Below are 14,040 nucleotides of genomic sequence, written 5' to 3' on the forward strand. Positions count from 1 at the left end.
TCTTTCAATCCAGGAGAATTCCTGGCAAACAGCTTCACAGAAGCCCAATCCCTGTCCCCCAACACCTCCCTCACCCCCACTTTTTTTTCTTAACCGGCTTATAAGGAAGGCAGAATACAGCTTATAGCCGAGTATCCCTGGGGCTGACTCTTCGGGGCAGCCGAGCTGACTTTTGCTCAAGTCCACGCAAGTTTCAAATCATATTTTGTGTTTCTGTGTCTTTGTTTTAGATCCAGGGACAGAAGCAGAAACACGGACCCTGGTGGCTCCACATGCCGAAACAGGAGAACATTAAAGAATGCATCTTACCCCAGGGCACCTGCTGCCCCCCTTGCTTTCCTTCTCTTCTCCGGGGGACTCCAGCCTGGGCACCTCCTTTCACGGCTCCTCTCTGTCCTAATGGCCTGCCCGCCTCCTGCCTCGGCTTCCTCATTTCATAGGATTGGGAAACTATAATTGTGAGTGAGGTCATCGGCTCTTGACCTCCGCTCCACAGAGCGGCTTTGTGGTCAGCTCAAGTGTGAATCTTACACACATCTGCAGACGCAGACACACGCCGGCAAATAGCTGCACACACATGTGGGCACACGCACTCCTGTGCACACACCTGCATACATCTGTACACACACCTGCACATATACTCCTGCACACACGTGTGTCCACAGACCCTTGCAAACACACCTGCACACACTCCTGTGCACACACCTGCATACCTCTGTACACACACTCCTGCACCCACTTGTGCACACAGACCCTTGCACACATACACCTGCACACACTCCTGCACACACATGTGCACACAGCTTCCTGAACACACACCTGTACACACTCCTGCACACACACACTCCTGCAGACACAGCTGTACACGCATCTGCACAAAACACCTGCATACACATGTGCACACACAACTGTACACAGACTTGCACAGTCTCCTGTACACACTCACTCTTGCACACACATGCATGTCTGCAAACACATCTGCACACATACCTGCACATACGGCCTCCTGCACACAAGCTGCACACACAAACACCTGCACACACATCTGCACACATCTGCACATGCCCGAACAACTATACATGAACATCTACACACAACCTGCACACAAATCTGTACACACCCCCTCCTGCACACACATGCATATCTGCACACACACCCTCCTGCTCACACGTGCACACACACTCCTGCACACACACCTGCGCACACATACATATCTGTACACACATGCTCCTGTACACGCATCTGCACACACAAACACGTGCACACAGCTCTGCACACAGACATACACACACACATCCATACACATCCCCAGACACCTGCAGACAGTTCACGTGTGCACACATACTACACATGGACATATACCTATACACTGCACACACATCTGTACACGTACAGTCCTGTACACACACCTGCACACAGGCTTGCACACACACAGAAATACAGATGCTTTTTGTGCTGTCTACAAAGCCCTAAGGAGAACCAAGCAGGCCGGGCTCAGTGGCTCACTAAAAAAAATAATCATACAAGGCTGGGTGCAGTGGCTCACGCCTGATATCCCAGCACTTTGGGAGGCCGAGGCGGGTGGATCACGAGGTCAAGAGATTGAGACCATCCCGATCAACATGGTGAAACCCCGTCTCTACTAAAAATACAAAAAATTAGCTGGGCATGGTGGCGCTTGCCTGTAATCCTAGATACTCAGGAGGCTGAGGCAGGAGAATTGCCTGAACCCAGGAGGCGGAGGTTGTGGTGAGCCGAGATCATGCCATTGCACTCCAGCCTGGGAAACAAGAGTGAAACTCCGTCTCAAAAAAGTAAAATAATAATAATCATACAAAATTAGCCGGGTGTAGTGGCAGGTGCCTGTCATCCCAGCCACTCTGGAGGCTGAGGCAGGAGAATCGCTTGAACCTGGGAGGCAGAGGTGGCAGCGGGCCAAGATCACGTCCGTGCACTCCAGCCTGGGCAAGAGCGAAACTCTCTCTTAAAAAAAGAGAAGCAGGCAGAGTAGAGATGTGTGACCACAGGCTTCATGCAACGGAAAATGGCAGCTGGGTAGCAGCACCAGTGAAACACTGCATGTGCACCGCCTTCTCCCCCGTTTCCACAGGACCTGCGACTTTGTGCATTCGTGTAGCTGTAAAGGAATGCCTGAGGCTGGGTCCTGACTTCGGCTCGGCTCAGGGCGACGTTTCAAATCTTATTTATTTTTATTTTTATTTATTTATTTATTTATTTTGAGACAGAGTTTCGCTCTTGTCACCCAGGCTGGAGTGCAATGGCGTGATCTCGGCTCACCGCAACCTCCGCCTCCTGGGTTCAGGCAATTCTCCTGCCTCAGCCCCCCGAGTAGCTGGGATTACAGGCACACCCCACCATGCCCAGCTAATTTTTTGTATTTTTAGTAGAGGCTGGATTTCACCATGTTGACCGGGATGGTCTCGATCTCTTGACCTCGCGATCCACCCGCCTCGGCCTCCCAAAGTGCTGGGATTACAGGCGTGACCCACCGCGCCCGGCTATTTTTATTTTTTGACTTGGAGTCCTGCTCTGTCTCCCAGGCTGCAGTGCCATGGTGCCATCTCGGCTCACTGCAACCTCCACCTCCCCTGTTTAAGTGATTGTCCTGCCTCAGCCTCTGGAGTAGCTGGGACTACAGGCACCTGCCACCATGCCCAGCTAATTTTTGTATTTTTAGTACACACAGGGTTTCGTCACGTGTGTCAGGCTGGTCTCGAACTCCCGACCTCAGGTGATCCGCCCGCCTCGTCCTCCCAAAGTCCTGGGATGACATGCGTGAGCCACCGCACCCGGCCTCCTTTCTAGTTTTCTGTCACCGAGGATTACCAGAAGTCGGGAGTCACGGGATTTCAAACCTCACTTCTCTGGCAGTGTACCCTAAAGGTTAGCAGCTGAGAGGAAGCTTCTCAGAACAGATGAGAAGCAGGGTTATTTGCTAAGTTTCTTTCTTTCTTTCTTCTTTCTCTTTCTTTCTTTCTTTCTTTCTTTTTCTTTCTTTCTCTTTCTTTCTTTCTTTCTTTCTCTTTCTTTCTTTCTTTTTCTTTCTTTCTTTCTTTCTCTCTCTCTCTCTTTCTTTCTTTCTTTCTTTCTTTCTTTCTTTCCCTCCCTCCCTCCCTCCCTCCCTTCCTTCTTTCTTTCTTTTCTTTCTCTCTTTCTGTCTTTCTTTTTTTGAGACGGAGTCTCGCTCCGTCACCCAGGCTGGATTGCAGTGGCACAATCTCGGCTCACTGCAGCCTCCACCTCCCGGGTTCAAGCGATTCTCCTGCCTCAGCCTCCCGAGTAGCTGGGATTACAGGCATGGGCCACTAGGCCTAGCTAAGGTTTGTATTTTTAGTAGAGACAGGGTTTCTCCGTGTTGGCCAGGCTGGTCTCAAACTCCCGACCTCAGGTGATCCACCCACCTCTGCCTCCCAAGGCGTTAAAATTACAGCTGTGAGCCTCTGTGCCCGGAGTGAAACTGTTCATTTTAATGCTTAGGTTTAAGACGGTGTGGACAGCTGTGTAGAAACAGAACCGGAGGGAAGGGGGCTGGTCTAATGCTATGGGCTAGGGAGGAAACCCGGCGAGGCCAGTCTGTCTAGATTCTTCTCAACCTCTCTGGCCAGCCTTCCTTTCTCTGGGTGAGGGTAGGACCATCTCTGGAATGAGAGTCTTAGGACCTTTAGCCAAACAAGGTAGGTCACGGAATTTCCTTGTGGCCATTTTTATTTTTATTTTGGAGATGGGTATGATCTCGGCTCACTGCAACCTCCACCTCCTGGGTTCAAGCGCTTCTCCTGCCTCAGCCTCCCGAGTAGCTGGGACTACAGGCACCTGCCACCATGCCCAGCTAATTTTTGTATTTTTAGTAGAGACAAGGTTTCACCCTTTTGGCCAGGCTGGTCTCGAACTCCCGACCTCAGGTGATCCGCCTGCCTCGGCCTCCCAAAATGCTGGGATTACAGGTGTGAGCCACCACGCCCGGCCGAGATTCTGTCTCCTAAATAAACAAACAAACAAATAAAATCTGGCAGGTAGACGCTTGGGAAGCGGGGAGCACTGATTGCTCAGGCTGCAGACGGAATCACAGGTGGTTAGAGGGAGTTTTTCCTCCCATGTTCTGTTCATGGGTGGGTGTCGCAAAACTGGTTGAATCTGGGTAGTTTAGACTCTTGGACCTAGAGACTTCATGACCCCTAAAACCTATTATTCTTTCTTTCCTTTTCTTTTTTTTTTTTTGAGACAGTTTCACTCTTGTAGCCCAGGCTGGAGTGCAATTGTGAGATGTCGGCTCACAGCAACCTCTGCCTCCTGGGTTCAAGTGATTCTCTTGCCTCAGCCTCCCCAGTAGCTGGGAGTAGAGGGGTCCGCCACCACGTCTGGCTAATTTTTTATATTTTTAGTGGAAATGGGGTTTCACCATGCTGGCCAGGCTGGTCGTGAACTCCTCACCGGGCGTCCACCTGCCTCAGCCTCCCAAAGTGCTGAGATGGCAGGTGTGGATCACTGAGCTTGGCCCCTGGCGTCCTTTTCATCTGTGGGGTCATGATCCTTCTTCCCTTTTATTTTATGTATTTATATTTATTTATTTATTGGACATGGAGGTTTGCTCTTGTTGCCCAGGCTGGAGTGCAGTGGCACAATCTCAGCTCACTGCGACCTCTGCCTCCTGGGTTTAAGCGATTCTCTCACCTCACCCTCCCTGGTAGCTGGAATTACAGGCATGCACCACCACATCCAGATAATGTTTATCGTTTTAGTAGAGACGGGGTTTCATCATGTTGGCCAGGCTGGTCTCAAACTCCTGGCCTCAAGCGATCTGCCTCCATTGACCTCCCAAAGTGCTGGGCTTACAAGTGTGACCACCACACCCAGTCCATTTGTTTAGCATTTAAACAGTAGCTTCTAACTGTCCTAGCTATTTTTTTTTTTTTTTTGAGATGGAGTTTTCCCCTCATTGCCCAGGTTGGAGTGCAATGGTACCATCTCTGCTCACCGCAGCCTCCACCTCTTGAATTCAAGTGATTCTCCTGCCTCAGCCTCCCCAGCAGCCGAGATTACGGGTGCCTGCCACCACACCTGGCTAATTTTGTACTTTTAGTAGAGACGGGGTTTCTCCATGTTGATCAGGCTGGTCTTGACCTCCCGGCCTCAGGTGATCCACCCACCTCGGCCTCTTAAAAGATTGACACTGGTCGTCACAGAAGATGTGTCTGAATCCTAAAGCCCAGAACCTCGAAATGGGACCTTATTTGGAAACAGGGTGTTTGCAGATGTGACGACTCAAAGATCTCAAGGCAAGATCATCCTGGATTAGTGTGGGACCTGAATCCAATGACAGCTGTCCTTCTAAAAGACTGAAGAGGACACACAGACACAGAGGAGGAGGCCACAGAGGAGGAGGCACAGACTCCAGTGGTGGGGCCACAAGCCCAGGGATGCTGGAGCCCCCAGGAGCTGGGAGAGGCAGGAAGGAGCCTCCAGAGTGAACGCAGCTGTGAGCCACCTAGATCTCAGACTTGTGGTCTCCAGGACGGGGAAAGGATAAATCTTTTTTTTTTTTGGAAACCTCCTAACCTGTGTTAATTTATTACTGCAGACTTAAGAAAGTAACAGCTGCGTGCGGTGGCTCAGGCCTGCAATCCCAGCACTTTGGGAGGCTGAGGTGGGCGGATTGCCTGAAGTCAGGAGTTCAAGACCAGGTAGGCCAATCTGCTGAGACGCCGGTTCTACTAAAAATATTTTTTAAAAACGCCGGGCACAGCGGCTCATGCCTGTAATCCCGGCACTTTGGGAGGCCTAGGTGGGCAGATCACCTGAGGTCAGGAGTTCAAGACTAGTCTGGCTAACATTGTGAAACCCTATCTCTCCTAAAAGTACGAAAATTAGCCAGGCGTGGTGGCACACGCCTGTAATCCCAGCTACTCAGGAGGTGGAGGCAGGAGAATCACTGGAACCCAGGAGGCAGAGGTTGGGGTGAGTCGACATGGCGCCATTGCACTCCAGCCTGGGCAACAGAGCAAGACTCCATCTCAAAATAAAGAAAAAAGAAAAAAAAATTAGCCAGGTGTGGCGGTGGACATGTATAATCCCAGCTACTCAGGAGGCTGAGGCAGGAGAATGGCTTCAACCCAGGAGGCAGAGGTTGCAGTGAGCTGAGATCTTTCACTGCACTGCAGCCTGGGTAACAAGAGTGAGACTTTGTCTCAAAAAACAAAAACAAAGAAACTAACACAGTTGCATTTTTCCTGGTTTTGCCTGCCGGCTTCATATTGGAGGGTAAAGTGGGTCGCCATGATTCCATCTTGATGGAAGGTACAGTTCTCAGTTCTCCGCCTCCCTCCCACGTCACCTTCAGATGACATTGTTTATTTATAGTTCCCTGCCTTTCCAGAAACCATGGTTCCGTGCGTCCTGCACCTGCAACGCTAAGCCCAGAACGTGGCCCTCCCTGAGTGACGTGTTGGTCGGACTGAGCTCTGACACTCATCTCAGTACCTCTCAGCCACTTCCTGCAGGTGTCTGTCCTGGTCTGCAAACAGGGGACGGGGACATCTTTTGCCTGATGAAAACGCGGCCCATAAAATGTCACTGCTTCAACAGACTCAGCCTTCCCTGTGGCATCTCCTCGGCATTTCCCTTGCTGGGAATCCCCAGTTCTCTCTTTGCAATGAGGGGCGTGGGCTCAGCAGGGACTTTCTGTTTTCCTGCCCTCAAGTTTCCTCTTAGCTAAAAACAACTGTGCCTCTCTTTTCTCAGGGGAAGGAACGGGAGACAGGAGACAGTAAGATATAAAGCATAGAGACAGAATTTACATGCTGGGCTGGACACGGTGGCTCATGCCAGTAATTCCAGCACTTTGGGAGGCCGAGGCCAGCGGGTCACCTGAGGTCAAAAGTTCGAGACCATCCTGGTCAACATGGTGAAACCCCGTCTCTACTAAAAATACAAAAAATTAGCTGGGCATGGTGGCGCGTGCCTGTAATCCCAGCTACTCAGGAGGCTGAGGCAGGAGAATTGCCTGAACCCAGGAGGCGGAGGTTCGGTGAGCCAAGATCGCGCCATTGCACTCCAGCTTGGGCAACAAGAGCGAAACTCCGTCTCAAAAAAAAAAAAAAAAAAAAAGAAAAGAATAAAGGCCAGTGCAATAATAGGTCACGCCTGCATTCTCAGCACCTTGGGAGGCCGAGGTGGGTGGATCACTTGAGGTCATGGGTTTGAGACCAGCCTGGCCAACATGCCGAAACCTCCATCTCTACTAAAAATATGAAAATTCGCTGGGCGTGGTGGCCCACAACTGCAGTCCAAGATACTCGGGAGTTTCAGGAAGGAGAATGGCTTGAACCCAGGAGGCGGAGGTTGCAGTGAGCTGAGATCCAGCCACTGCACTCCAGCGGGCGACACAGTGAGATTCCCTCAAAGAATAAAGAAAAAAAGAACTGAGATGGTGGCAGAGTTTGGGTGTTTTTCCCTGCACACGTCATGTTGAAATGGGATGGTCAGTGTTGGGGTGGGGTCTGGTGGGACGTGTTTGGGTCATGGGTGAGTCCTTGGTGCTATCCTCACATTACTGAGGTAGTGAGTGGTCCTCTGTGAGTTCGTGTGAGAGCTGGCCGCTTTTATTTTTTTGAACCTTCACCTACTGGGTTCAAGCGATTCTCTTGCCTCAGCCTCCCAAGTAGCTGGGATTACAGTGGCGTGGCACCATGCCCGGCCAATGTTTTGTAATTTTAGTAGAGACAGGATTTCACCATGTTGTCCAGGCTGGTCCCGAACTCCTGACCTCAGGTGATTCGCTCACCTTGGCCTCCCAAAGTGCTGGGATTACAGGTTCGCGCCCGGCCCATCTATCTTTTATTATAAGAATTTATCATCCGTCATCGACATATCACCTACCATCTATCATATGTGAAATGATCACTTATTTTATCAGTCAATCTATCTTATTTTTATTTCATTTTATCTTTGAGATGGAGTCTTGCTCTGTCACCCAGGCTGCAGTGCAGTGGCGCGATCTCGGCTCACTGCAACCTTCACCTCCCGGGTTCAAGCCATTCTCCCGCCTCAGCCTCCTGAGTAGCTGGGATTACAGGTGCCCTCCACCACGCCTGCCTAATTTTGTATTTTTGGTAGAGACCAGGGTTTCACCATGTTGGCCAGGCTGGTCTCGAACTCCTGACCTCAGGTGATCTGCCCGCCTCAGCCTCCCAAAGTGCTGGGATTATAGGCATAAGTCACAGTGCCTGGTCTCTCTATATATCTATCTATTTCCTATGTATTGTAATCATTTGTTATGTCAATGTATCATCTGTCTTTTATTCTATCTATCACCTATCTGTCTATGTATCTATCTTTCTATCTATCCATCTATGTATGTATGGATGCATATATGTCTCTATCTATCCATCTATCATCTATGTATCTATCTCCATCTATGTGTCTATGTATCTATCTACCTATGTGTCTATGTATCTATGTATCTACCTATCTATGTGTCTATCTATGTATCTACCTATGTATCTATCTATCTACCTATCTATCATCTATCTGTCATCTATATCATCTGTCTACTATCAATCCATCATCTGTCATCTATCAATCATTATCTATCATCTATGTATCTGTCATCTATCTGTCATGTATCTATCATCTATCAGCCCATCATCTGTCATTATCTGTGCATCTATCAATCATCTATTTTTCTATCATCTATGTATCATCTATCTATTGTATATATAATGATCACTTATCATATCTATCTGTCTTCTATTCCATGTATTATCTGTCCATCTCTCCATCTTGCCATTATCTACACATCTATCACAGCGGTTCACAGGCCAGGGAGAAGTCTACGCCCATGACACACTTGGCCATGTCCGGGGACAATGTCAAAAGAGTCACAGGCCAGGCGTGGTGGTTCACGCCTGTCACCCCAGCACTTTGGGAGGCTGAGGCAGGCGGATCACCTGAGGTCGGGAGTTCGAGACCAGCCTGGCCAACATGGAGAAACCCCATCTCTACTAAAAATACAAAAATTAGCCAGGCATGGTAGTATGCACGTATAGTCCCAGCTATTCCGGACGCTGAAACAGGAGAATCGCTTGAACCCAGGAGGAGGAGGTTGCTGTGAGCCAGGATTGCACCACCGTGCTCCAGCCCAGGTGACAGAGCGAGACTCTGTCTCAGCAGCAAAACATTCACAATTTATGGACATTCCTGGCGTCACTCCTGGGAAGTCTCCTCCCTGGCCCTGGCGTGTGGGTTCAAGCACAGCATGGCGCTGAGGGTTCTCTGTGCGGCCGCTCCCAATGTCAGCCGTGCTGAGTCTGAGACGCTCCCATTCTGTGCGGTGGAGACAGTGTCACGTTTCTTTTTCTGCGGCCGATACCGGCTCAGTTTCTCCGTGGCCACGCTTTCCCCTGCACAGACCCTCCCTGCAGCCGCAGCAGGAAGCCAGGTATGACCCCAGCCTCCTGTCTAGGGACAGGCAGCTCCCCAGGAAGCCGGAAACCAGCCCAAGGTTTCTGGGGGGGCTGGAGGCCCGTCAGGCAGGCAGGCACGTGGCGACATCCCTTTCCCAGAAGTGGAAGTAGTCGCTATCAGATGCGTTTCCAAATCATCTCAGCGACCGTTGCTCAACTTCCTGAAAAGTCAGTGGTGCCTAGATGCTTCACGGGAAGGGGAGGGGGTGCGGTGGCCCCATGTCCCCCCCATGGTGGGGGCACCTCTCACGTGGCACCTGCTGTTTGGAGCAGGGGAAGAAAGAACACAGTGGTGGAAATGAATCTTTATCATCTATTTATCAGCTATGTATCTATCATCTATCATCTATCTATTATCTATCATCTATCATCTATCTACCTATGTATCTGTCATCTATCATCTATCTACCTATGTATCCATCTATCATCTACGTATCTATCATCTTTCTACCTATGTATCTATCATCTATCAACCTATGTATCTATCATCTATGTATCTATCATCTATCATCTATCTACCTATGTATCTATCTATCATCTACCTATGTATCTATCATCTATCATCTATGTATCTATCATCTATGTATCTGTCATCTATGTATCTATCATCTATCATCTATCTACCTATGTATCTATCATCTACCTATCTATCATCTACCTATGTATCTATCATCTACCTATGTATCTATCATCTATGTATCTATCATCTATGTATCTATCATCTATCTACCTATGTATCTATCTATGTCTGTCATCTATCATCTATCTACCTATGTATCTATCATCTATCTATGTATCTATCTATCATCTATGTATCTATCATCTATCATCTTTCTACCTATGTATCTATGTATCTATCATCTATCTACCTATGTATCTATCATCTATGTATTTACCATCTATCATCTATCTACCTACGTATCTATCATCTATCTTCTATCATCTATCTATCATCAGCTATCATCTATCATTTATCATCTGTATATCATCTATCTAAAAAATAGATCTAGCCGGGCGCGGTGGCTCAAGCCTGTAATCCCAGCACTTTGGGAGGCCGAGGCGGGTGGATCACAAGGTCAAGAGATCGAGACCATCCTGGTCAACATGGTGAAACCCCGTCTCTACTAAAAATACAAAAAATTAGCTGGGCATGGTGGCACGTGCCTGTAATCCCAGCTACTCGGGAGGCTGAGGCAGGAGAATTGCCTGAACCCAGGAGGCGGAGGTTGCGGTGAGCCAAGATCACGCCATTGCACTCCAGCCTGGGTGACAAGAGCGAAACTCCGTCTCAATAAAAAAAAAAAAAAAAAAAAAAAAAAAAAAATAGATCTAACAGACACTCCATCTAAAAGTAATAATAATAAAATATATTTGTTTGTTTTGTTACTATTATTTTCCCTCAGGTTCTTGCGTGGCAAGTCAATGTTGTTTTATGATTTTTTTAGATGGAGTGTCGCTCTGTACCAGGTTGCAGTGCTGGTTACCGTTTTTTTTTATTTTTTAATTTTTTTTACTGGAGCTGATGTCTCTATTAAAAAAAAGATAAAAGTTATCGTTTTTGTTTATACTTATTTATTTTTAGTCATTATTTATCTATTTTTAATCCTTTATTTTTGACATGGAGTCTCGCTGTCTCCCAGGACGGAGTGCAAAAATTTTGTTTTTCTTTTCATTCATTCGTTTATTTGTATGTGTTTATTTATAATTAATTTATTTCTGAGACAGAGTCTCACTCTGTCTCCCAAGCTGGAGTGCAGAAATGTCACCGGTTTTTATTTATTTATTTATAATTAATTAATTTATTTCTGAGATGGAGTCTCACTTTGTCTCCCAGGCTGGAGTGCAATGGCGGGATCTCAGCTCACTGCAACCTGCACCTCCTGGGTTCAAACAATTCTCCTGCCTCAGCCTCCTATGTAGCTGGGACTACACACACCCACCACCATGCCCAGCTGATTTTTGTATTTTTAATAGAGACAGGGTTTCACCTTGTTGGCCAGGCTGGTCTTGAACTCCTGACCCCAGGTGATCCACCCACCTCAGCCCCCCAAAGTGCTGGGATTACAGGTGTCAGCCACAGCTCCCGTCTTTTTTTTTTTACCCTCTGAGATGGAGTCTCGCTCTGTCGCCCAGGCTGGAGTGCAGTGGTGTGATCTCCACTCACCTCAACCTCCACCCTCCCAGGTTCAAGTGATTCTCCTGCCTCAGCCTCCTGAGTAGCTGAGATTACAGACACCGGCTGACGCGCCCGGCTAAATTTTTTGTATTTTTAGTAGAGACAGGGTTTCACCTTGTTGGCCAGGCTGGTCTCGATGTCCTGACCTTGAGATCCACACGCCTTGGCCTCCCTAAGTGCTGGGATGACAGGCGTGAGCCAGCGTGCCCGGCCTAAGACTTCCAAATCAAAGGCGCGTCTCAGAGCAAAGGCTGGGGAGCTTGGGGCCACGGGGCCTGTAACACAATAATACTCTGCCCAGACCCTTTAACCCCGTTCATGCCGGAGGTCGCAATCTTGTGAAAAACCAGACCTTGGCAGTAACCTTCAGCTGCAGGATAGCAATCACACCCACAAGCTTAGTGTTCCAGTAATGGAACACCAGGCATACACTGGTTACTCATGAGCCCTCCATGCAGGAAAACTTGAAGGCTCCAGCACCGCCTCTCTGCAGCCGACAACACGTGACAGACGCCAGGATCGTCCGGTGCTGGGGCACGGGGCCCCAAAATCTGTAGGTTGAGTTCCCAGCAGAGGGTCTCTGGCAATGAGACTTTATGTGGAAATACGGTTCTTGCGGACGTAATTAGTTTTACTAGGAAAGTCATCAGGGCCAGTACTCAGTTCAATCCGGCCGGACGTTCCGCTAACAAGGAAATGTGAGCCTGGCCACAACCACGGAATTCCAGGAACTGGGGCAGGGATGCCGTTAACCCTTCCTTGTCCAGATTCACTAGTGCTGAATCAAACACCCCAGGAGAGTGAACAGCAGAAAAGGGAGAGCTGTGACTCACCCTGGAATCCCTTCCCTCCAGCTCCCCAGAAAAGTCTAGATTAGGCCCAATGTGGTCCCTCACGCCTGGAACCCCAGCAGTTTGGGAGGCCGAGGCGGGCGGATCACTTGAGGTCGGGAGTTCCAGACCAGCCTGGCCAACATGGAGAAACCCTGTCTCTATTAAAAATATAAAATTAAGGCTGGGCATGGTGGCTCATATCTGTATTCCCAGCACTTTGGGAGGCCGAGGTGGGCAGATCACCTGAGGTCAGGAGTCTGAGACCAGCCTGATCAACAGGGAGAAACCCCATCTCCACTAAAAATACAAAAAATTAGACCAGATGCAGTGGCTAACACCTGAAATCCCAGCACTTTGGGAGACTGAGGCGGGCAGATCACCTGAGGTCAGGAGTCTGAGACCAGCCTGGCCAACATGGAGAAACCCTGTCTCTATTAAAAATATAAAATTAAGGCTGGGCATGGTGGCTCATATCTGTATTCCCAGCACTTTGGGAGGCCGAGGTGGGCAGATCACGAGGTCAGGAGATCGAGACCATCCTGGTCTACATGGTGAAACCCAATCTCTGTAAAAAAAAAAATATAAAAAATTAGCCAGGCGTGGTGGTGGGCGCCTGGAGTCCCAGCTACTCGGGAGGCTGAGACAGATCTCTTGAACCTGGCAGGTGGAGGTTGCAGTGAGCTGAGATCACACCACCGCACTCCAACCTGGGGGACAGAGGGAGACTCTATCTCAAATAAACAAATGGGAAAATTGGTCTAAGGGTCGTGGTTGTATCAGGAGGTGTTGTGTGAACCAGAGCAGCTCATCTTGAATCGGGGCTGGGAAAATGAGTGTCAGACATGCTGGAGGTTGGCAGAAGATACAGACATCAAGAACTTGCTGCTGAAACCGGCTGCCATAACGAAGCCAGATGTGGCCGGGCGCGGTGGCTCACGCCTGTAATCCCAGCACTGTGGGAGGCCGAGGCGGGTGCATCACGAGGTTAAGAGATCGAGACCATCCTGGTCAACAAGGTGAAACCCCAACTCTACCAAAAATACAAAAATTAGCCGGGCACGGTGGCGCATGCCTGTAATCCCAGCTACTCGGGAGGCTGAGGCAGGAGAATTGCCTGAACCCAGGAGGCGGAGGTTGCGGTGAGCCGAGATCGCGCCATTGCACTCCAGCCTGGGTAACAAGAGTGAAACTCCGTCTTAAAAAAAAAAAAAAAGCCGGATGAAACCCAGGAGAACCAAGATGGCCACCTTCGTCACCTCTAACCGCCTCCCTGCTGCACTCCCACCAGCAGCAGGACAGTTTACAGACACCATGGCAAGGTCAGGAAGTCACCCTCGATGCTCTAAGAAGGAGAGTCCTGAATAATCCACCCCTTGTTTAGAATATCATCAAGAAATAACGGTACAGCCGGGTCACAGCCGCCCTCCAGGCTGCTCTGCCTATGGAGTAGTCATTCCTTTTTTGGGGGAAAAGATGAGTTTTGGTCAGTCACCCAGGCTGGAGTGCTGTGGTTTGATCTCAACTCACTGCAACCTCTGCCCCCCAGGTT

General features: G+C 49.2%; 2 protein-coding genes across 2 annotated transcripts in view; both read right to left on the bottom strand.

Moving 5' to 3' along the window:
• The window catches only part of LOC118150650 (granulocyte-macrophage colony-stimulating factor receptor subunit alpha), a 43,031-nt gene extending 32,509 nt beyond the window's left edge, over nt 1-10,522 (bottom strand). The window contains exon 1 of the mRNA XM_054251643.2: nt 310-10,522. Within this exon, the coding sequence (XP_054107618.1) occupies nt 310-472 (163 nt within the window). The 5' untranslated portion in view covers nt 473-10,522. The remainder of the gene's footprint in view (nt 1-309) is intronic.
• LOC144576578 (uncharacterized) overlaps nt 1-14,040 on the bottom strand; it is a 43,073-nt gene that overhangs the window by 4,359 nt on the left and 24,674 nt on the right. The gene's annotated exons all lie outside the window — the stretch shown is intronic.

Source organism: Callithrix jacchus, chromosome Y (assembly GCF_049354715.1).
Source record: "Callithrix jacchus isolate 240 chromosome Y, calJac240_pri, whole genome shotgun sequence".
Classification (NCBI taxonomy): Eukaryota; Metazoa; Chordata; class Mammalia; order Primates; family Cebidae; genus Callithrix; species Callithrix jacchus.